At 35.9% G+C, this 24,603-nt stretch overlaps 1 protein-coding gene across 12 annotated transcripts in view; it reads left to right on the top strand.

The window, feature by feature from the left end:
* The window catches only part of ATP2B2 (ATPase plasma membrane Ca2+ transporting 2), a 184,480-nt gene that overhangs the window by 132,964 nt on the left and 26,913 nt on the right, over positions 1–24,603 (top strand). For all 12 annotated transcript variants that reach the window (XM_059823438.1, XM_059823436.1, XM_059823435.1 and 9 more), the window contains 5 exons: positions 4,158–4,337; positions 5,429–5,516; positions 12,742–12,848; positions 13,607–13,798; positions 21,990–22,203. In XM_059823438.1, coding sequence (XP_059679421.1) covers positions 4,158–4,337; positions 5,429–5,516; positions 12,742–12,848; positions 13,607–13,798; positions 21,990–22,203 — 781 coding nt within the window. The remainder of the gene's footprint in view (positions 1–4,157; positions 4,338–5,428; positions 5,517–12,741; positions 12,849–13,606; positions 13,799–21,989; positions 22,204–24,603) is intronic.

The following is a 24,603-nucleotide window of genomic DNA, read 5'->3' as shown; positions in this document are numbered from 1 at the left end:
CTAGGTATAGAACATCTGACTTAGTGGGAATATCGTAATATACATATATTACAATGGTGAAAGCACCACTGTAAATGCAAATAATAAGATGTTGAGCTGTTATAAAGGACCCTACTATTTTGCCAGAATTAAGCCTGCTTATTAAATAAAGCCACCACTGGAGTTTATGAATTTTCAAAGTGCTTTCTGTAGGGAAAAAAGAGCATAAAAAATCAGAAATACTGCTACAACTGCTGTTTTATTAGTATTGTTAGTATTTGTGGATGTCAGAATTTATTCTGACAGAAATGGTAGATTAGGTAATTCCAATGAAACAATCCAGTGTCACCATCCTGGCAGCTTTTAGTTTCCCTTAAATTACATTCCCGTTTGTCTTGGGAAAGGCTCACTTTTTTTCCTTTTCTCTAAAATGACTGTTGGAGTTAACACATGCAAAATTATAGCTTCCTTGTTTCCACATTGCTCACATGCATCCTTGGAGTGTTCAAATATGTGAATATCTGCAGTGTCACGCTAGCATGGTTTCAGAGATAAGAGCGCTGCATCTGTTCTGATTATATTGCTGGGAGCTTTCTTACACTTGCATTTCCTTCCGTACATTGAAAGAAACTATTTGGATGAATTATTCAACAATTATATCCAGCAACTGACCAGCTTTATCCGGACACCCATGACTTTTTTGGGTTAATTCAGACACTAGCTTAATCATTATGAGCCGTTGTTTTTATCAAGCACTGAACTACCTGCTTGATATTTAGTTTTTGGTTTGTGTGTGCATGTTTTTTTTTTCTTTGATAAATATACAAGAAGAGAACAAATAGAATGATGTCTTGTTCCTGTAGAGATTTCTCTGTTGATTTTGACAGTCTTTCTGAATTGGTTTTAATGAGTCTGTAGTGGCTTATACTGATTTGCCAATGTACGCCTACAATCTGTTATTTCTGGGAGATGAACATAAATCAATTCCAAATGTCACCTATTTATTTGTCACCTGATTCTGATAGATATTCCTGCACTGGATAATTTATGCAAGCATGCATGCATTAGAAGGTTTTCTTTGCAGAGAGAAAATAAACCAGAAAATTTTAAAATGTGTGCTTAAGCGCTGCAAAACTGATGGAAAATATCTGCTTCCACTGCCCACTCAGTCTGCCAATACTCTTTCTTCCTTACAGCAATAAAAAAATATGAACAATATTTTAACTGTAATTACTGTACACAGTGTTAAATCAGATACCACCCACCAGCTGTCCAAAAAATGAGAGAAGAGGAAAATAGAATAGAAAATAGAAAAAAAATAGAATTCTCTAGTTATAGGTGAGTTTGAGATGTATTTGAAACTAGCTTGTCTTCCCATGACCTTGTTTAATAGGACTGGCACTTCATGTGACTAGACTTTTTTTTTCCTGTTAGCACTGTAATTTATTTTTCTCATTCATGGTTCATACACTGTGCTGGTTTTACAGATAGTCATCTAAATCTGTCATATCCTGTGCATGAGAGTCACCACAGTGAAAGTGGATACTAAGGGCATTCCAAATTGGCAAATGGGATATAGTCAGGATTATTAACGTCGAAACTGTCTATATCAGGAGTCGTTTGCTTAAGTAATAGGTTTAATCTGATTGTATGTCCCCCATGGAAGTCTATCTCATAATGTTAAAAGGCTTCAGGTCCAAATAAAGTTTTCAGGATACAACTTGTGGGAAGAATACTCTCAGTTAGTAGAGATGAGGAAAGGGGAAGATAAACCTCTGTCCCTTAATTTTTCTCTTGGTTCTGTAATCTGTATTAACAGAGAGTCATTCTGCAAACAGCACATTCTGTGGATGCAGTTTGAGGGTGGAGTGATTTTCTTCATAGTCATGGGAAAAGTACTAGTCTGATCCTCAATTAGGTGTTAGTCCAGTGAGGCATTTTGGAAAATCGAAGCCTCACAACTGCCTCTTGCTTATTAAAGAAGAAAGAACACAGCTGACCAGATGAGCCATTATGCCCTCTGTGTGAGCATCTCTGTGAGTTGACTTAGAAGTGTTAGAGACATTTCTAATACCATTAGGCAAGTGAATAGTATTAGGTTTTTCCAGAGAAAAAATATTTTAATAAAGATGCAGAAATATGGTGTGAAATTGTATTCACTGATTCAAATAATCATTATCAACAATACAGTTTAAGGGTGTATAATTTCAGTCTGACGTGCGGGCCGAGATATATAGCCTTTCTGGCCCCATGAAATCGTGAGAAGCCCAGCATTTGCCACGCTGGATCAGAGCAGTGGTTGTCAAGTAAAAGGCAATGTCCTGCCCTCAGCAGTGCCACAGACTTGCGGCTATAGAGGAAATTAAAATAGCTGGAAATGCACAAAATTAACAGTGTAATGTTGTAGAAGGTGGCTCTGTTTCTTAATATTTTCTGTACTAATTGATAAGATTAATCCACTTTAACTGGTATTGAGTTCCACAATACACTTATATCTATGATAGAGGTTATGATCAGCAAGCTGCATTGAACTGGCAGTAGAATATAGCGAGGCTTTGCTATTGTAGCCAGTGATATCCATTTTGACATCCTCTCTTAAATTAAGTAGGATTTTTTTTTTTTTTTTTTTTTTTAATTTTTAATAATTCTTTTTAAATTAAAATTCTTTTCATGATCATATCATTTGCTGATTAGTTTCTGTAGGAAACAGGTCTATATACACGATTACTGACATAATTCATCACAGTCAGACAATCCCATTACTTTATATAAGTATGTCATCTGAAGAAGCTCAGCTGATAATACAGCAGCAATTTGCAGTCAGTGGTCAAGTGTATGTATTGGGGGAATTTATTCAAGTATGGGTTATGTATGCATTACATAGATTGAGAGTGTTAGGCAACATTGCAAAGCAAGCATCTAGGGCCAGGTCTTTGGAGCTATTTTAACTTGTGAGATAACCTTCAAATTGTCTGGAAGTTTACTTAGGATCACTGCCTAATATTCAGATGCTTATTTAAGTCATGCTCATCTTTTGGGAATCTTCTTCCTCTAAGACTGTCACTTGTTTACTTCAAGTACCTCTCTGCTGCCCCACATGTAAGAACCTATAATTGCTTTATATCTGTCCTTTGCTATCTTCTGTAGTAAGGCGGTTCAGTTTCTTGTAGCGCTGTGATGGGTTTCTGTCTTCATGAGGAGTCCTAGGATGCCCTTAGTGTCTTCTAGGTAAAATTGAAATTTGGAGAAGTGGTGGTGTGCTGAAGGTATCTATCTAGGCTGTTCTTGATGTGTTAAACACACACTTCTTATTCTTCCATTATGATACAGTTTAAGGGAATAGAATTTTTTTTCCCATCTGATATTGAGCTACAGATATGTAGCCTTTCTATAGGCACTGACTTCATATACCCAAGTAGCTGTATTAAAAGAGCTTTATTTAATTACTAGGAATTTCCTAGCACTTGCATATTTTAATTACAAAAATCTTTTTTTTTTTTGTTAAGTAAGCTGTATATGATGCCAAGTCAGAATATAGCTTCTACATTAATCTGACGGACCCTGTTATACACTGAATTCTCTCTCACTGGTTTATATATTGTACAGCAGGAAGAGTTAGTCTCATGCAGAAAGGAGCATAACTAAAATCATGCTACATTTTTACAGTTTCAAAATACGTAAATTATTAATGAAATCTTAAACTCATATATTTAGGAGTTCCACCTGTTGATATGCATGAATTAGTGTAATAGTGCTATATTACAATAACTTTTTAGATAATCTTATTGAAAGGAAAGTTTGGGTCAGAAGTTAGATAATTTTCTGTACAAAATACGGGTATTCTCAGTTCAAATTTTCATATATGTTGAGTATGTTATGTTCGGCGTGCTGTACCTTGATGCTGAGCTGCAGAGCACTCCTTTTTATTAAAGTCAGGAGAAGCTTTAGGCAACTGATCTAAAAAACGGTTTATGTGGTTCTTGATACAAGATTTGTCTTGCCTGTGGTGTAACCTCAATTCTGTAATAGTCAGGTAGCTATAATTCATGCCATAACATGTATGATTTCTCTTTTTGCTTCATAAATTTCTTAGCCTCAAAATATTCTGATTGAAAACACCTGACTTACATTTTACCTCTTATCAAGGAATTTTCTTTCCTGTTATATTGCTTTTGTAGGTCCCAGAAGCCATAAGAAAGTGCCAGCGAGCTGGAATTACAGTCCGCATGGTCACTGGAGACAACATCAACACAGCACGTGCCATTGCCATAAAATGTGGAATCATTCATCCAGGAGAAGACTTTCTCTGCCTTGAAGGGAAGGAGTTTAACAGAAGGATCCGAAATGAGAAGGGAGAGGTAATTAATATAAATCCATACATATTATGAATATGTTATTAAAAAATAGTGAGAACACTGAAATGTTTCTCCTGCACTGATGTGCACCTCATATCAGCAAAGACTACTTGGAGAGATTGCGACTTCTTTCTACCGCTAGCCTTTTGCAATTAAAAATACCGGTGAAAATGCAGTCTTTACTGTTCATGATGCAGAGCCGCTATCGGTTTAGTGCTAGCCTAATTCAACACTTTTTAGAACTATAGCACTAGTCTACGAGAAATCAAAACTAAGCACATTAAAAGCAGGTTTGTTAGCAAAGAGGAGAAGGAACTCAACAGCAGTTTGCAGGTCTGTCTCATAAAAATGCAATCTGTACTGAGAACCAGCTCCTCTCATTTCTTGATTTTATATCACTTTCTCTAATGTACTGCTATATCCACTCACTCTAATGATTTGCATAACTTAATCTATTCTTCGGAAGATTTTTAACTCCTTATAAAAGATGGAGCTAACACACAGACTATTGAAGTCAGTTTTAAAAACATAAACTCTATGCTGGCTCTTTGAGTCTATCATCAATGACCGGACACAGTCGTTTACTCTTTGCATTGATTGATGGAATCCTGGGAACGTTAGTATATGCAATGGATTTTTCCTTGTTGCTATTGGTATACAAAGAAAATTCTGCCATTATGGGTGCCAAAATGAAGAGAAGAACTTGGATTCAAATGTAGAACAGAACAACATACATTCACTTGTAAACATGTTGGATCAGCTTTGAGAAACTCCACTATCCTATATTTAGAGTCATGTTTCTGAGTGGAATTATCCATAAAGATGATAAGAAAGGCTGATTGGATGCTGTGGCAAGATTTACCTACGTTAGCCAACAGCTGAGCTTTGGTGGTAGAAAACTGCCTTTTTTGACCTTGCCTTCATTTGCAGCATTGATGGCTGTTGTGATTTTTCTGTGCTTTTGGAGAAAAGTTGCTGATCCGAGTAGTGAATTGAATCACCTGACACATGGACACAAATATATTTTGCGTTTTGCTAATCACAGGCTAACAGTTTTACTGTTTTGGGGTTTTTTTGTGTTTTCCCCTCTCCAGATTGAGCAAGAGCGGATTGACAAAATCTGGCCAAAGCTTCGGGTGCTTGCTCGCTCATCTCCCACAGACAAACACACTTTGGTAAAAGGTGCGTGCAGGCTACCTTTGCGCGTGTATGTAAATGAATGCCAAAGTTATTGAAATATGCTCATTAACTTGTCTGCACTGTAAAAATTTCACTGTTACAAATATATCTGAGTTGTTACTTTTAATTGCATATCTATGCATAATGCAAGGAAGTTTTCTCAGTAACCAAGCGTTTGCATTCTACCTGAGCCTTCAAATGGAAAATAATAGGGAACTGGTTGGCAGGAATAACAGAAATACCAGTAAGATGTCTGGCTAGTAGATGTAGGCAATCTCATGTTTGCCTTGTGACTTTTAATGGGACTAGAATGAGGCTCTAGCTGGGAAGGGAAAATGTGCGTTTGCTGGTCCGAAAGAAAACGTTGAGAAATATTCATATAAACAAGAAGGGGTATAGATTTTGTAGTCTTTGTCTATACCTCTTTATGAAGGAAACAAGAACAAGCTCATTTAGAGTAAATCAAGTCACTCAAGTCCATCTGTTCTCCCACAATTATTTTTAAAGTGTATTTCAAGGTAAAAAACCTTTCACGTTACAGTAGCAGTTATTGGAGATCATGTAACTAGGAGCTGCCCTCTTCAGCATTACATGAATGGAGATATGTATTTTAAGCCAATTCCATTTTCGTATAGACTCACTGATTGTATGATTTGCATTGGCTTCCTTTAGATTTCTGGCTGTATTTTTAGAGTCTGTTTTTGTCCTATAAAAACTGCACCATACAAATTATGTTCTCTTACTATACTGTCTGCAGATGGAATGCTCCTATAAAAGAGGGATTTGTTTGCAGTTTTCTTTATAAAGCCTTTTTCATATCTGTAACTCACATTTCTCGAGAACTTGAAATCTTACTCTGTTGACTTTGAAGCTCACACTTAAAAGACAGATAATGAAATTGGAAAATTTCTGATCAGGAATAACAAAACTTCTGCCCATGATGAGATGGGGGCTGGCACAGGTGGAAGCCCAATCAGCAGATGGCTGTGTTTGCTGGCTTCCTGAGGAAGAAAGAACTGAATTATTTTGCTAAGGCCCTAGAAAGTCTGGAGAGACCCTTCTTAGCAATTTTTGGAGGAGCCAAAGTTCAGGATAAAATCCAGCTGATCAGTTACATGTTTTCAGCTGGTTGACTACTTAAATAATAATTCCCATTTAGGTAGGAAATCGCTTCTGGATCTATCCTTTTGGTATGGCAAGGTTTTATTGATATGACCCCATACATGACTGATTACAAAGGCTTTTGAGCAGTATGTAATTTTTTAAAACGCCTAAATTACTTTAGAGCAAAAGTTCCATTGTGAATTCGAAGATTGCATCAGTTGGGTCCTTTGGGATTGGGGCCAGCGTATGTGAAGAGCTCTGGAAGCATGGATCATTCAGGAGAACTAAGATATCTTGTTAAGCCCTGGCATGGTGCACGAGATGGGGCAGCTGGAAACATACTGCTGTTACTCACCCTCTCCACCCACTGTTTAGACCAGTAGTCTCTGAAGTTGGGGTGCACACATGTCAGGGACAATCCCCTGGGATGCAGGAAGAAAATATTTTTTACCATTATTAAATAGAAGAATATTTTTAAAATACTGTTTATTTAATCTCTATCTCATCTTTTTCTAATATATGTTTTATAATGTACATAATATGTTAGTATAGTAGTACATATGTATAATTTATAAATAATATACATATTTTGGGGGTGTGTGCTCAAAAGGATTTTACCGATAGGTGTTCATGATTGAAAAGGTTCAGAGACCATTGGTTTGGACAACATAATTATTAGCTCCATAGGTCAGTATTAAAACAGCACAAAGTAGGCTGAAGTCTCCTCCCTTCCTTAGTGCATATAAAATACTGTCTTATAACTCTTAGAGGACATGACTTGTACAGCCTAATAGTTTATTTGTTTCAGAAACACACAACAATTTGTGTTTCTTTAAGTGGATTGAATAAGTCCCTTGGGAGTACTCATTTGAATCATTTGGGATTTTCCCTTAAGAGGAAAATGAAACCTTTGCCGGAGAAAATGAAATCAATAAAGAGCTGAAGAAAAATAAGCAACAAATTATTGATGTTTTATAGCATATACACTTTGACAATTCAAAAGATATTTACTACTGCTGAATGCCTTATGCAACTAATACAATTAATGTTTTAAAGATGTGACAAGGTCAAATGATAGAGCAATTAAATATCTAACAAAGTTCAAGAACAAGACTGTGGAAAATCATGATGGAATTTTTTGGCTGGTAATACTCCAAGGACCATTACAAGTTACAAGAAACTATTTAAATGTTCACTAGTTTTGGGCCTCTTGTTAAAATGTTATGTTTTTCTCAGACACTTGAGGGATCAAGAGGATTTTCTCTTCTTTGATGTATTTTGTCTGCTCTAGGGTAAAACCACACATCACAAAAACTTTTTTTATATTTAATTTTTAATGACATACAGCTGCTGGAGGGGATTATTTTTCTCCTTAACATAGCACAATCCCACCCAGTGAAAGGATAATTTTTATTTTTCATTTTTGTTTTTACTACTGCTAAGGGACTAGAGAAAGGCACAGTTCAGCATTTCAGGCTGGGCAGTTTCTCTCAAATATCTGTAGCTTTGAAGTAGAGGTAGATTGAAAAAAAAAAAAGTCAAAATGGTTTATCATCACAAACTGTTTCAGTGAAACAAAAATATTAGATATCTCAATCCAAGTGAAATACAATTTCTTATGGATTTTATGACAGCCATTGGTATTATTTCCTACTTTTTACCCTATTTCAAAATATAAGAAGTAAAAATGCATATCATTTATACTGGTGTGTCCTTATAATATTATTGCTGAAATACTTCATTACTGTCATATTGATTTTACAATACTATGGGAAGCAACTGTTTAGTACTGATGGGAAATACCATCATTTGCTTATCAGAATGTTCAGAGAAGATCAAATAAATGTTCAGTTTACCAGTTAAAGAAGCTGTGCTTTCCAGTATGTTTAAAATAGGCTGGAATTATTTTTCTGTGATATTAAAAACAACTATTCTATTCTCATGTAAGGCTGATTTATTAACAAGCAGAAAGGGAACTTTAAAGAAGAATTTTTTCTTAATAATTACCGTTAATTACTAAAATATTTCAAATATTATTGCATGGGATGGTATTATATTCATGACCTCATTAATGTGGACATGCCATGAGACTAAGTAGAATAATAAAAATATAGAAATGTGTATTAATTGAAATTCTGAAATTAAATATCAGCATGTTGCAAATTGCAAGTGGTTTTGATTTCCATTTGAGAGAAAATTTTAATATTTATTTTTATTCAAATTCATATGAAGAAATATTCAGAAAGTTGACATGTTCCATAATGTAAAAAGTCAGCTTCAACCAACTCTTCCCTGAAGCGATGAAGATAAAAATAGTTTAAAGGAGGCAGGAGGCATACTGCATTTGAATCTAGAGTTTTATACTCTGTAAATGCCATTTAGGTCTCTGTAGTCTGAGTTAAGTGTGACTTTGTGGGAGGCACTGATGCCTTCAAGGTTCCCCTTTAGTGTTTCAGTCTTAGAGCACATTGGTGGTGCATACTTAGTACAGAAATCCGCACGTTTTAGCCATGTTCTTCTCTGCCATTCTAATATCATGAACTTTGTGGAGCACTATTCACTTAACAATTACCAATACTGTCTGTAATGTTATATATAACACTTCTACATTAACCTTTAAAGCTCTATTCCTGCACATACTTAAGCATGTAACTAAAATGAATTTAAATTTTCTCTTTCAGACAGACTTTCTAAATTCTTATTAGAATTATTAAATTAACAGGGAGCTTCAAAAAGTTTAGAAGTATTAAAACCTAATCTGAACAGAACATGCCTATGAAAATATATTACTGCTTTTGTCTATGTTTAGCTTGTCAAAGAAATATAAATATGTGTAAGCTTATGGGATGATCAACTTTCCTGCATCAATAACACGTGAATCGGTGTGCATCTTTGAAATGCTCTACTGTAGCTAAATTTTCCCTGTCTGCCTGTTTTAAGTTAATCGGTTGAGACAGAAGGAAATACCTAAATCAGGAATCTTTTTCCCCCAGAACCAGCAGTTTCTTACTGATGCGACTCTAAGGGTCGCAATGCAAGTAAGAATTGTTTCAATACAGCGGCATTTGTTCTGCAGTAAAGGGAGAACCTGAGGCTAAACTTGATGTTTTTGATGTGAGCCATGGGTACAGGTAGTTCCTTGTAAAAGAAATGGAAGACACATTTTTGGTTAATATTCTTTATATTATTATCACAAGTGGATTTGATTTAAAGCTCACTTAATGTGAGATGGGAGGAAGGTGGGAGAGATAGGATATATTTCACTTTCAGCTGTGTACGCAGTGCTGGTACCTTTTATAGCAAGCTTGCGCATATAGTGCCCCACTTAATAGCTATACGTGGTTGTTTTAAATATCATCTTTTCCCTCATCAGAAACAAGCTGCTTGTTCCGGAAAACTTACACCTTATGCAAGCTACATGACTCCTCCCCAAATTCCTGCAGCATCAGCGGAATCTGTGTGTGGAACACACTGTAATGTTATGCTGTAGGTGTATTGCTGTGGCTGTTGAATAAAATTGTTTTTGACAGAGGAAAGTTGTGGCCAAACAGCTTAAGATGAGGGAACAGAACAATGAAACAGCAAAGGCTGTTTTGGGAGGAAGCTTTGCTGAGTTTTAGGAATTCCTCTGCTATACCTTGCAGAACTTGTTTATATTAAAATACTGATGTAAGCATTCAACTGGAGTAAAGCAGTTTAATTTGAAGAAATTTCCTGGCTGTTAGATGTGACTAATTAATACTGCAGTTTCTTTTTAGTGGTTTTGAATGAATGGAAAGGCCAGTGAATGTTAAAGAAATGGACATTCTCTTTATTGGCAGTCTGTCAGGTCATGCCCTTTTTTAGATTTTCACTGATCACTGAAGCAGTTGTTCTCCACGGCTCAAGACTGCAGAGGGAGAACCCTTCCTAGGCATCCCTCTTCTGTTTGGTCTCCTTACACTGTCTGTAAAATCTATACAGACGTATTCATCAATACTGAAGAAAATTCTTGAGGTGAAACCTTATCACAACTATTAACAGAATGATATCAAAGAAAGAAAAAAGAAATAAAAGGAAATGTGGTTAAGAAGGAGTCAAGTGCTGCAAAGAAGACAACCATTCAGGAATGTGAGGAAGGAGGAACAGATTAAAAAGAGCATGCAGAAGTCAGGGAGCATAAGCATAGCTATGATAAATCCTCTGAATCCCAAATAATTGCTACTGCTCAATTTCAGAAATTTGTCTGATGTACAAATGAAAAGTTTTGCAAAGGCCTTCTCTCTTCCTATGAATAGCACTGAATTCCATCCACATACTGTTGTGCCATGTGTTGACATATTTCTGATGACACTAGCAGTGGTCACTGCGATTAAGGTGCTGTTTTATCTCTGTTTCTCCATGACTGCTGATCATGCAGTTCTGTGCTCTGGAGGGTGTTGTGCTTATCCTGGCAGCATAGTTTGCTTTTAGGGATAAAAGTGACTACTAAACCTTGTAAATGACTTAGCTGTGTCCAGCAACTGGCTGATGCAGGGCAGTTAGTAGTATAGTCATTGACATTAGAGCACTATTTCTATCTATTAGGAGGTCATTTGTTAGAGCCTCTTCAACTTGATTTGGGTTGTGCTCCCCTTTGAAATCCACTTGTGAGAGGATGCTGTCTACCTGTTTGGAGCAGTTAATACCATGATGGGTCAGAGATTTTAACGACATTTTTTCAGAAGCTTAAACTATTAATTTACCATCAAAGAGTGTGTTAATAGCAAGAAGGGAAGACCAAGATAAATGCTTTTAACAGTAATGGCAGCTGATGTTCCTGTTTATTTAGTAATACCAAAGGCAAATTACCCGACAAATAAAAAGCTCTAATTATAAGATCTTATCAGAAAAATGTGCCATTTATCTGAGTTCATACTGCCACAGGAAAGTGAATAGGGTTTTTTCTGATTTTCAAAAGACTGAAAAATACGGGACACTAACTGCTTCCATACTGCATTGCAATCTTCTGGGTGCCTGATAAGCCTGCACCTTGCCAAGAGGCAGCTATTGCTCTGTAATCTGCAATTTCCTATTTCTGGTTAGTTATCTGATATGTGAGTTCTTTTTTTCCAGAGCAGAATGAAAGCTTTTCACACTGAGTAGGTTTTGATAATTGTTTTCAGTGGCTATGACTTTGTGCAAAATGTGTTAGCAGAAGGAATTTTGTCATTTCCCCCCCCTAAGTTACTAGTATGGAGAGGTGTTCTTGTATCCTACACAACAGTCCTGTCTTCTGGACTCATATTCAAATGGACTCTGACATGGAAATAAAAGCATGAGTGGTGAATGATCCTCATCCTATTAAAAAAATAGGTTGTCTTCTGTAACCTTAGAAAAATTCTTTATTCTTTTCCTTACTTTCCCCATCTGCATAAGTGGAAAATACTTCCTTGCAGGTTAGTTGTGTGAAACTTGATTCACCAAGTGAAAAGTGCTTTCTTTTCTCAAATGATCTCAAAATGAAAGTAGAAATTATTTTATTATGTCTATTTATTAAAAAGTTTGGCTCCAGAATTTAGAGAATTATTTTATACCTTCTTAATCATGGTTTGGCAGAATTGAATCTGTCTGTTAAAATGCTAATTTGGCTCCAGCTAAATAAAATTTGTTGATGGCATTTGTTATCTTTAGGTTAAACTGACTGCCAGAAGGCTTCTCAGTAAAGCAGATATTACAGTTCAGTCCCAGGTTAGGAGAGCTTTAAGCATGAATTTAGTTCTTCAGCAAATCCTTTCCACTGATGTTTAATCAGAGAGCTGGTTTACTATGACACAGAATTTTAAATAGTAAAAATCTTCTAAAAGAACATAATGAGCTGATCTCGTTCCCTTTGAAGTCTATGCAAGTTTTGTTGATGTTTTGATGGTGCAAGATCAGAACTTTCCATGTAAATGCTAGTAGTGATGTCTAGTAGTGTATAGTAGTGATGACACTGCTTTCATTGTTATTTTCCTTAAAAATCAACTCTATTAATCTCTGTAAGGCTTGTGTGGTATTATGTACTCTCTATAACACATACCCTGCTATTTTTTAGAGGAAAGTTTTGTCTTTCTAATTATTTTAGATATATGTATGTATATACACAGATATACATTTTTTGCAGGTATTATTGACAGCACACAGGTGGAGCAGAGGCAGGTTGTAGCTGTGACTGGTGATGGAACCAACGATGGACCAGCACTTAAAAAAGCTGATGTTGGCTTTGCAATGGTATAATCTTGAGCATATTTACAGATGCTTGTGTCATTATAAATTTGCTGTAAGAGGTTTTTCATTCATTAAGTGCTGAGAAAGTTGCTTAGTTATTACTTGTCAGTGAAGCAATATGTTGGAGGGGGTGAGTTATGTTGCTTCAGAATCCTTTAATTTGCTATGTTAGATTCACTGGTATTGCTTGTTTTGATACTTTTTCAGTATTTTGTCTAAGGTAATTATTGCCTATATGCAGAATCCTGTGCCAATACAGAAAAATGAACTCTTGTGTTCTTCACAACAGTGGAGTACTATTTTGTTTTGGTAAAATCACTAAATGTAAAGATGTCTTCCCAACATACTCTGACTCTGAAGACATTAATATGCTAGACTATATATTAAGATATGTAATTTGAATTTTCGTTAGCAATTCTGTTCATGTATATTAATAAAATATCATCAATGATGCAAATATCTCAGAAGTTCAGTAGACATTAATAATAATAATGATAATTTAAAACACTCAAAACTATCATCACATGAATTCTGCTGCTCTCTATCAATTCCCTCTTCTGCATCCTTATTCACTTTCAAAAATAGGCCAAATTAGCCAACTTCCTAGCAAATATAAAATGCAGAATATACTCAGCAGTCACTGTTACTATGCTGGGGAGTCTCTGTATAACTGTGGACTTTGAATAAGTATGCAGAGATTTGTATTCTTACTGTCTCTGTACTTTCCAGTAGGTAATTTTATTCACAATTAATTTTTCCAGGGTATTGCTGGAACAGATGTTGCAAAGGAAGCCTCAGATATCATCCTGACAGATGACAATTTCAGTAGCATTGTGAAGGCTGTGATGTGGGGACGTAATGTCTATGATAGTATCTCCAAGTTCTTGCAGTTCCAGCTCACTGTTAACATTGTGGCTGTGATTGTGGCTTTCACTGGGGCATGCATTACCCAGGTAAGGTTGACTTCAGGTGTTGCTTAAAGTATGGGGCCAAATCCTACCAAGCTACATTTTCTTTTAAGTAACGGTGGCTTACATTTGATTCTTACTTTGTTCAACAGAAAGTATGCTTTCTGAAATTCTTCTGAGTATTAAGAGTATATTTAGGATCAAGCTCCTAATTGTTACATAGCTGCTGACATAAGGAAGTGTGCTAATCCATCTTCTCCTGGAAGTAAATTGCTTTGAGGAGCTGCTAATTTTTGTGCTGCCTCCGTACAGCTCCCTGGTTTTGATTACATATTATTGTCATGCCTGAGCCTGTGATGATAGGACAGAAAATGTCAGGGACTGGGAGAAAGAAGAGGTTATGTGACTTTGCCTTTTCCTCTCGGAATATTTCACTATTAAATATATATTTCTTGATGGATTATGGAATGGAATTATTATTTTCAAGAGAGCAGTACTGACACACCGAAGTAATCCCAGCAGGGGAGGTTTTTGACTGATAAAATTATTTTGTTACTTTCGGGCAATTCCTTTTCATTTCAGATGTAAATGACAAACCAATTAAATGACACATACAGTTGGACTTTGATCTCTTTTTCTTCCTCTATGTTAATCCCTCATTGCAATCCTGGTGTATGTGCAACATGTCTAGGTCTTTTACAAAAAGCGTATGTGAAAGCAAAGTACATTTTTTTTCCCTTCAAATTACTACTTTTTGATTAATAAAATTAAGTTTTCTTTTCCCTAGGAAGAAAACAGGGTATATTCAATACAGTATGAGGTTTTTGCCCTTCTTTAGAAAATAGCAAACCATGCAGTTTTTAATGCTGTCACTCCCTAAAATAATGTATTTTTCAGATGCTGCAGACAGGTGCTGTTACAAAATGCCTCCTTTGATTGAGACACAACTCTGGGAAAGCTGATGCTTCCCTCTGTTGTACATCGTACAGAGGCACATACCTGTTTCAGCAGGTAAATTTCACCTCATGCACACCAGAACAAAACAATGAATAAGTCATTAGCTCTGCTCCAGGGTAAACTTGCATTGTAATCATGGAATTGATACAGGAAACCAGAAACCCAGGTACCTTTACAAAACCATGGGGTCAAACTTCTCCTTAGCCTTGACTGACATTTAGAGGCCTTTTTTGTGCTGCATATGAGGCGTCTGCAAGCTCTCAGCTTCTGCTAGCACAGTGCAACAGCTGGGTGGATACAGCTGTCATCAGTTAGCTCTCTGAGCTAAGTGTGCGTAAGGCTAGTGCTAGGGCTGGGATTTTCAGAGAAATCAGAAATGGCTGGTTTTGAAGCAAGTGGAAGTGATCTTAACAAATAAAATAACGGTTTTATTCCGTACAAAGGAAGCACTGAAACCTCAATTCACTTGTTTTCCGGGAAGTAAAAATTGCGAGCTGCTAAGTGCTACATCCCTACCACACTGCCCCCAGGTCTTCATGACACCTTGTTGTCACAACTGAACCTGTGCTAGGGGACAAAATTATTGATGTTGCGGCAGAAGTTGGATAACTTCCTTTTCCATTGGGAAAAACTTCCAAGCATATTGAGAAAATGTTTAGCTATAAAGTGATGGTTGCTGGTAACAGAAGGTATGTGAGTAAGGACTAAACTCCGGAAGGTCGATCCTCCTGGATTTTTATCAGTGGTACAAAACTGTATAGAAAAATGTGCTAACAGCAATGTGATAAGAATACCATAATTGGAACTGAGGTGAGTGCTTCCTTTTAAGACCCTGTTTAATAGACATTCAATCACTGCCTACTAACATTTATTTAAAGTTAATTTTTTTTGGTTAGTGTCCAGCATTTTTTCAATTGCTTTGTGAAAGCATGAAGGGAAATATATTCTATTTGTTAACAAAGGAATTTCTGTTTTATTCTTGAAGAGGTTAAACATTACTGAATCAGTGCAAAGACTTTTAAATCAAGTCTAAGTGCATGTGTAGTGCACAATCAGTGCACAATCCCCTTTCTAATTCCGGAGCTTTCTTCATCCTTTGAATCATTCCATTGGCTTCTAGAAGGATTTGCATCAGGCCCAGTGCATTTATATTGCCCCATTGGCCTGCAAGACCATCACTGAGCCTGTCAAGTCTGTTGTCCCTGTTTAGAGGTTTTAATATACACCTCCTAAAATTTCTGTATTTCTATCCAAATAGATTCTTATGCAGTTCCTTAATTTGGCAGTAAAAATGCAAATCCAAAGGAGAGGTCTGAAAGGAGCTTAAATTGAAACTGTAGCAAAAAGGCAGCAGTTATTCCCATTGTAGTTCTGTTTACGCTCAACGGCCTGACTGCTGATAATCTGAAGTAGCTCTCAGTTCTGTCTCATTCAAGAAGGATCTTGCCTTACGAATGAACATTATTATGTTAGGCTTTGACTCAAAGATTCTAGCCAGTGAAAGGGCATTATGTTTGTTTGGCTCATAAGCTTTACTAAAAATTACACTTGAGAACGTACTGTACCCTCTGGTTGCTATGAAAATAGCTCTAGCACAAAATGCATGAATATACCAAAAATCTTGCGTACAACAAGCTAGGTGCACATACATAGATATAAGTCTGCAAAACTGTACACGGGTCTTAAATTACTATTGTGACTGAAACATTTAAGTTCTTAACAAACAAATGAAGCTAAAATCTATAGTTTCCAAAAGGCAACACAGCTCTCTGTGACCTTCAAAATGAATATAAAGGAGATCTACATTGGACTGAACTTAATTTGCTTTTAGGTAGTCAGTTTGGCTTTCTTCGACACACAGAATATAATTTTATAGTCCACAATTAATATTCAGGTTAATGAATATTACACAGGCTATCCTTTTGGTGATATTTCATCAAATCTAGACTGAGAAAAATTCTATGTAGGTAGTAACATTTCTTTCATGCTTCTTAATGTCATCTTTCAAAAGATCTGTTCTGCAATTCAGAACCAGCATACTGGGATGCTTTGAGTATGAAGCTTCTTTTGCATTTACCTACTCTTTTTGGTGTTTCTACTGTTTGTGCTTAAAGGAAGTACAAAGATAATAAAATCTTTGTTTTGACTATTTTTTTTTTTAACACTTGGCTTGTGCTTTGCAACTAAATAGGCTTAATTTTATTCCGTCTTGATCCTACAATTGCATCGGTGTACGTGTAAATATGTGTATGTGGTTGTATCACTGCAGGACTCCTAGTGAAACCACAGCAACTCTATATTAATGAAAGGGTCCAACTGTGTGAGTACTATTATGAGTGAAACTAGACCTCCAAGGAGCACCCAGAGAATGCATTGCCAAGTAGGAGCTGATTTGTTTGGTCCAGAACACCTTAGGAGTGCCATGGAGAGGCTTAAGAAAAATATGAGGTAGAACCTGTGAGCATTAGTGGTCATTTTAAGAATCTGCTGCTTTTTTTCTCAAATACATAAATAAAATCAGTGTTCTTGCCAATTCCACTTCAGGGAACTACTGTTTATCCTAATTCTCTTAATTTGAAGCAAATATTATTTTATTATTTATCTACCCAATGCCTGCTTCAGCAAGAATGCTGCCGTTAAAGAGAATATCTACCATATCTACTATTTCTATTTTGTCCTGGTTTGCTGTTTCAATAGATGTTTAACTACATGTACAAAGTGTATGTGACCCTACATGCTACTCCAGTGTTATATAAGGATAAAGGAGTAGCAGTGGGCCATTAAAGAAGTTACTGTGCAGACTAAACGGGACTAATGCAAATGGTCATTTGCTATTCTCTGTCATGGGTCCCAGCACAAAGTCATGTTAAGGTGACAGAAATCATATTCTAAGCAGCATAGGAATTACAGATATGGTGTCACTGCTTAGCGCGGCTGCTCTCAAAACTAATCTGCCCTTCACAGGGATCTGACTTACACTGGGCCCTCTTTCAGTTTACAGCAGCTCAAGGTATAAGCCAAGAGTTCTGAATTTTCAACTAATAATGAAATTTTGTGTTGTGATTCTATAATTATGTAAAGCACTCTGAGATCTAGGTCATACAAGAAAAGCAAGCTTAAAGAAATCTCTGATCAAAAGCTGAATCAGGATCACTCAATCTTGGCTGCATAGGTGCTCTTAATTTTGTGTCCAGTGTGTCCATAACACCCACCAATGAGATCACAAGTATTATTTCTGCTAGTTCCATGTCAGTGCAGTTTGTGTGGCACAATGCAGCTGAGCTGTATTAATTCACCTTACCTTTCAATTAATCTAATTAATTTAACTCTTGCTTCCTTCTGTGTTGCCCAATGCATACTTTTAAAATTATCAGGGTGTGGTTATCTTGACCAGTTTGCATATAATTGTCCTTTCTGATTAGCAACCATTACCTCAGATTAAACCAATAATTTCTTTTTCCAGTGGATTTATGAGATATAAACTCTTATATTCTGACTTCATTCTCTGAAAAACATTTTTGCAGAGCCCTTGATTGCCTCAGTGAGGGCTCTTCTTTGGAGCTCTGCCTACAATTACTGTGAATTTTGTACTTCAAATGAGTCATTGCTCCACATCTCTAAGTATCATATAGAGTTCTATACATGCCTTACAAAGCCAGAAGGATCATCCTGTTTCCTGTCCACAGCATATACACAGTACCAAGAAAATATTAGGTCATTATGTTTGGAGCTGTTAAAAATAATCTGGGTATGTACAACATAAAGATTTTAAAATGCAGTTCAGTCACATGGAAACAGTTTTTTAGTGGAACTATAAAGCTAGCAGGTTTAGTTCCGTGCCAGATTTTGTCTGTGTCTCCAACTGTTGAGGCAATGTAACTCTTCAAAAAGGTTGCATTAAAGAAAGAGAAGACAAAGACTCTGTTTTAACATTTTACATTCAAATTATTAATCTCGTACTTTGAGAAAGACCTAATGTTTTAGCAGACATTAGGAACTGAAAACAGTGACCTTATAGGACATTATGTTTGGAAAATTAAATGTTAATTAAAAAGCACTGTAGCAATGAACTACCGCATGAATCACTTATTGTTTTTACAGATCTTGTTCAAAAAATGAGGATGATCTATACTTACATGTATAAGGCAGTAATTTACATGGTTATAATGTTTTACTGCAGAACTGTATTTGGCAAATCCTAAAATAATAGCATTGGAAAATTTGAAAAAGCTATAATATAAAATCAAAGTATGTACTGTTTAGCTTTGTTTTGGGAAGGCTTAGAGGCATGGAAATAGAATTGAGGACGCCACTTCCATACAATTAGTAGACAGTGTGATCTAGCAGCAGAAGCGAGGGCCGACTTTTTTTTTGCATTAATGTATATAAAGTTAACCTACCAGAAATGCTCATTTTTATGAATCCATGCATGTGTTCTGTGACAAGTGGGAGTAGAGGTAAGGGTGAAAGTAACTTTTTATTCTCTTACAGCTTGTCATCTAAATCAAAAGTTACAAGCTTTAAAATTTGTGAGGCTCTGCATGTCACAAAAGATTTGTAGTTTATTTCCAGCCTTTGGTGATTTGTGCTTTTAAGTGTTTCCAAGATGTAGTGTAACATCACTTCATTTAAGGGACATTTTCCTTTTACCTCTAGGTCAATGCTAACCTATTCCAAGGTCAAGCGGAAAGGAATTTGACAAATAAGTGGTGATTTTGGGTGGTTTGCAGTTTGAACAGCTTTCATCCCCAAAGTTTTCAGAAAGTGAATTATTAGTCAGTTAGTGGCTAAAATGCAGTGAAAAGAACATTGAATTTGCATCCTACTTGCGTAAGTGACTAAAATCTGTAATGGAGGACTAAGCTCCTTAGCTGATACGTATTTTCCTCAGTTTCCATCAACTAATCAGAAATCAGATAGAGTTGCAGTGGAAATTTCATTCCACTGCCTGCCCAGACTAATGTGTATTTAATGTTTTGGCTTCAGCTTAGAATGAGCTTTTACACTTGACTGAACAGCGTAGCACTGCCAATAATAGATAATTATTAGGGGCACCATAGCCACCCAAGGTGATTGGCAGTGTGAAATGGTGAGAACATGTTGTTGCCAAAACTGATGACTGCCAATTACAGTTGTGTGATTTGGAGACTGAAATAATCTGACTTTTCGTTACGCTAGGAATATGTCAGGGTCTGATAGACACCTGAATATTTGACTCTATTTATTAAGCGTTAACAGACAAATTCAGTTTTATTGACATAGAAGTGAGCGCATGAAGCAGCCATCCAGCTATTGTAACATCTCAAAGTAGCAAATGTTTCTCAAGAAAACCTATTAACTAGACAGGTAAAAATAGGACAAGGAAAATTCTTCAGTAGAAAACATGTTTTCCTTTTTCTCTATATACTGTGTTCAAGTCCTAGGGTCTCTGAGCCCTAGCAACAAACTGCTTTTAGTGCAAGTACTCTCCTTGTTTGGGCCATTAGTATTAATAAAAATAAGAGGTCTCAATTTGAAAAAAAGTTTGTCCTGATCGCTTTTAGTTTTTTAGCCACCTCTAAAGTCAAAGACGTTTCCTGTTTCTGCAGCTGCATATCAAATGAGTGAGCTGAGCTCTCCAGATAAGCCCAGCTAATGCATCCCATAACCAAGAGGTCAAGAATCTATTAAGGCTTATCTTCCTCCCTTCCCTGATGTAGCCAACCTGTAAGACTTAGAAACAGTAGGTTGCTTTTCTCAAAAAATGAGTATTTTTAATAAATGAAATGTATAAAAATTTGCATAAATATAGGGGGTGTTAAAAATACGTTTTCAAGAGGAAATAATATTTTATCTCAAGGGAGAGTTGGGATATAAACCAGATCCGTGATAGACCAAACTGCTTACCCCTGTTCTCCTTGTGTCCTTGGGATACTGAATGGATATTTGCACTCATTATTGGATAATATTTAATTAAAAATGAACATTTAACCCTTTGAAGAAAAGGGTGAGGTTCAGAAGGTGTTTTTATTGGTTTTGATTTGGCTTGTATGCTGTTCCATAAATTTCTTTGCTTCGCTACTGCAGCACCATGGTAATGTAATGCATATGTAATAGTGCTCTGATCTTCCAACTTTCACACTGTAGATTAACTCCCATTATAAAATTTGCCATACTGATACCTTATTACTTTTGAGATTCTATTTTCCTAATAAAAACAGCCTATTTGAAAAAGGAAGCAGAGCTTATTAGTGCTGCCCATTTTGTATTCAGTGTAAAGGCATAGGAGGTTGATAGATACAAAAAAAGAATCTATTTCATTTTTCCTGATATGGCTCCTCAAAGCAGTTGCATCTATCTATTATTACAGCTGCCCCAATGAATTACAATTCAAAACTTTATAGTAGTCATCTAGGGTCCTCTTGAGATCCGTGTTAGTTTGCTGTATTTATTTACTTTTGTGTTTTTTTTAAACATGATCTAAAGTCCTCTGTAATATGACCATAGACTCTTTCATGAATTGAGTGAGGAAAGAGCTCCTTCTAGCGGTTGGCGATCTGCTTCAGAAAGTAAATACTCATCCTGACAAATAGTAATGTTTTGGTTTTCTCTTTCCCCTTCCATAGTTTCAAATATGCTATCCTGTTACCCAGTAAAATAATAAGGGATTTCTTACTTTTGCACATTTGATATAGTTTAATGAGTTTCAGAATACTTTTAAAATTCAAGTATCAGGCATTTTTTTCATCACTACTGTTTTTAAAAGGTCTTATTTAAGTAAGATGTGCTAAAATGTCTCAGTAATTCTTTCGTAAGTTTTTAATAATTTCAAGCTGATTCTGAAAAAACAGGTAGGTTATAGTGAAAGGAAACATTACTTTTTAAATTGTTTCATTATAATTTTTCTTCCAGGAAAGAAACTCCCATTTGTATTATCTAATTACCTAAATTCAGCTGAAAATTTAAGCATGATGCATGAAGTAGCAGAGGGTGTTGTAAAATGTATTATAAAGCGTTAATGTTATGCTTCATGAGAATTGTGCGATTGTAAATATTCCTGATTTAAATGACTGGAGAGAAATAATTTATCTTTGCTCAGATCACTGTGCTTCCTGTGATTCTGATCTTGCGTAAGAAATATAAGGAAGTTCATAGCAAGTCAGACCAAAGGTCCGCGTATTTCAGTATCCTGTCTTCAGCACTGCGTGCAGTCACACAGGAAGAAATGAGATCACAGTAAATGACCTGACAACAATTATTTTTTCTAGGAAATACATAACTTTCTAATTTGTCTCTACAGGACTCTCCTCTAAAAGCTGTACAGATGTTGTGGGTCAATCTGATTATGGACACCTTTGCCTCACTTGCTTTGGCCACCGAACCTCCAACAGAGGCTCTATTGCTAAGAAAGCCATATGGCAGGAACAAACCTCTTATATCCCGTACCATGATGAAGAACATTCTGGGCCATGCTGTTTATCAGCTTACTCTCATATTTACTCTTCTTTTTGTTGGTAAGAAAGTTTGTTAGGCTTGTTGCTTAGTTTAGAAGCATCTAGGTCTTGTAGCCTGAAATGTCAAAATGTGTATAATGTAACCACTTAATGCACATACATTAAGTCTGTCGTAGTTAAACAGCTAGCAGGACTGAGCTGTTTCATGGGATCAGAAACAGTAGGGGAAACAGAACAGATGCAATAGAGGGATTTAGTCACCTTTCATATGTTGTTTACATTGGGAAGGGCCTCAGTGAGCTTTTTTGCCTCCTAACAAAATGTAGGTTTGGGCTTTGGCAAAAGTTTATGTTAAAAAATGTAGCGTAGAGGGTTACATTTTAATCAGAGTATCGAGCCTGCTTCTTCTATACTGAAATTTCATTTTGAGACTTGTCATCTTTAGTAGGCGTGTAACAATAAATTAAAAAAAAAAACCACAACAAAAATCAAGATCCATTTTACTAATATCTGGAGAAGCTCTAATCAGGAGCAAAATGTTTGCCATAGTCAAGAAATAATGCTGATCTTAAGTAGTATAGATATGCAAGTGATCAGTATTAAATGATACAAATAACACTCTGTTTTGACATTTAATAACTAGAATGGATATTAAAAGGGGAAAAAAATATAATTTATTAGATTACTGGACTCTGCTTTAGGCCTTGCTAGCAACGGATGCTTTTTATAGGTTGTATTTTGGAGAGGGGAGGGAAGGAGGAGGAACGTTTCTTGCTGCAGGGAATAGTAGAGGCTAATAATAGATTCTGTTGCTCCACAATAATAAGTGAACTTGCTCAAAGGACTGGTAATTTTATCAATTGGGTATTGTGTTCTTGTCACTATGTCATTGCTGTTAAATTACATGTGTAGTCTTTCAGATTTTTTTCTTTATATGCAGACTTCCATATAAGCTGTAAATGTAAATTTATGATTCTTAGGAGTTTTTTGAGCTCCATTGTGAAAGTCTTACTCCACCTTTACCAACAACTGGCAGCTTTTTTGTAATGCTCAAAGGAGGTGATGGCCTGTTTACAGTGGAGCTATTTAAACCAAAATAATTGGCATGGTTTTGACAGATGGTCTGTAATATTGTTAGCCTTAGAGTGTATTTTGAGACTGTCTGGCGAGTCTAAGGAAATTGTCATTTCAGATTCTCTAAAACAGGTTGTAGAAGGTCTTGGTAATTCACGTGATACAAATCTTGGAACGAGAACTTCTGTGAACTTTATGGGGAGTTTTAATGGCTTTTTGATGAGTTTCGTGGTTTAAAATACTTTATACTGAGCCTCGATGAAAAGAAAACCAGGCTTTTTAACCCTATTCTAATTATTGCTGTGTGTCTCTGGAAAACCCATGCGTACTTCGAAGGATGCAGCCCAACCAATTTTCTGATAAGCCTGGGAAAGACAGTCTTTCCTTTCTAAACTCCACGAGGCTCAGCTTTGCAGTGAGATGATGTTCTAAACTCAGTGTTTCGATAAATAAATTACAAATTAATCAGAATTATTTATATTTTGATCAACTAATGCTTCATTGTTTGTAGTAGGTTTCTGTAGAGACTAGTACAACAAATGTTTCTATTTTTTCTATGATGTGGCAATAAATACATTGTGTTTGAACATACAATAATGCCTTTGAGACATCAGGCACATCAGAAATCCAGAAGTCACTGTCTAGTTCTGTCTAAACTGTAGTATAAAAAAATTCTTAACCTCAGCAACTAGGCGTAATAAACTTTTAAAATTGATGTACTATAATGCCTTTTGGAACATCTTCAAAAATAAAAACTAGTTATGGGTTTAACCACTGCCATTCCACAATAGCAGCATGTTAGAGACACGTTATGCAAGATAGAGACTTAAGGACAGGTACTTTCACTGACGAAAGTATTATTCATGTATTTGTGTGTGTACTGAATGAAAGCAAATAGATGTAATGTGTGTATGTATATATAGGGGTGTGTGTATCTATAAAAGATAAAATTATGATATCTGATTGCTTTCATTAATTTTTTCCTTTATTGTTTATATGTAGTAAGGGGAATGTTTTCCAATACTTAGTTACCTCTCTGGAGATACATTATCTTCTTAAAAATCTCTGCTCTCTCACAGTCTAAGTTTTGTGGCCTCATATTGTGTTACTGATATATTTGTTATATCATAATCTGCTTTCTGTCAAAAGACTGTAAGCCAAATTCTTTCTTTGGAAACATGCTCATTATTCCCAGTGACTTGAACATAAAATGCTCAAATATCCCAAGGCAAAAAAACGCTTACTATTAACTTAGCTGATAGAATTAATGACCTGAGGCGAAAACCTGAGGAAACCTTTCTTCTTCTTTCTTCAGAAATTCTGAATATAATGCTAGTGGAATAGCAGAAAAACGTTCAAGTTTTAATTTGCTTTTATTAACAAAAC

Source organism: Gavia stellata, chromosome 12 (assembly GCF_030936135.1).
Source record: "Gavia stellata isolate bGavSte3 chromosome 12, bGavSte3.hap2, whole genome shotgun sequence".
Classification (NCBI taxonomy): Eukaryota; Metazoa; Chordata; class Aves; order Gaviiformes; family Gaviidae; genus Gavia; species Gavia stellata.
The sequence above is the reverse complement of the archived record's forward strand: the minus strand, read 5'-3'. Positions and strand labels throughout refer to the sequence as shown.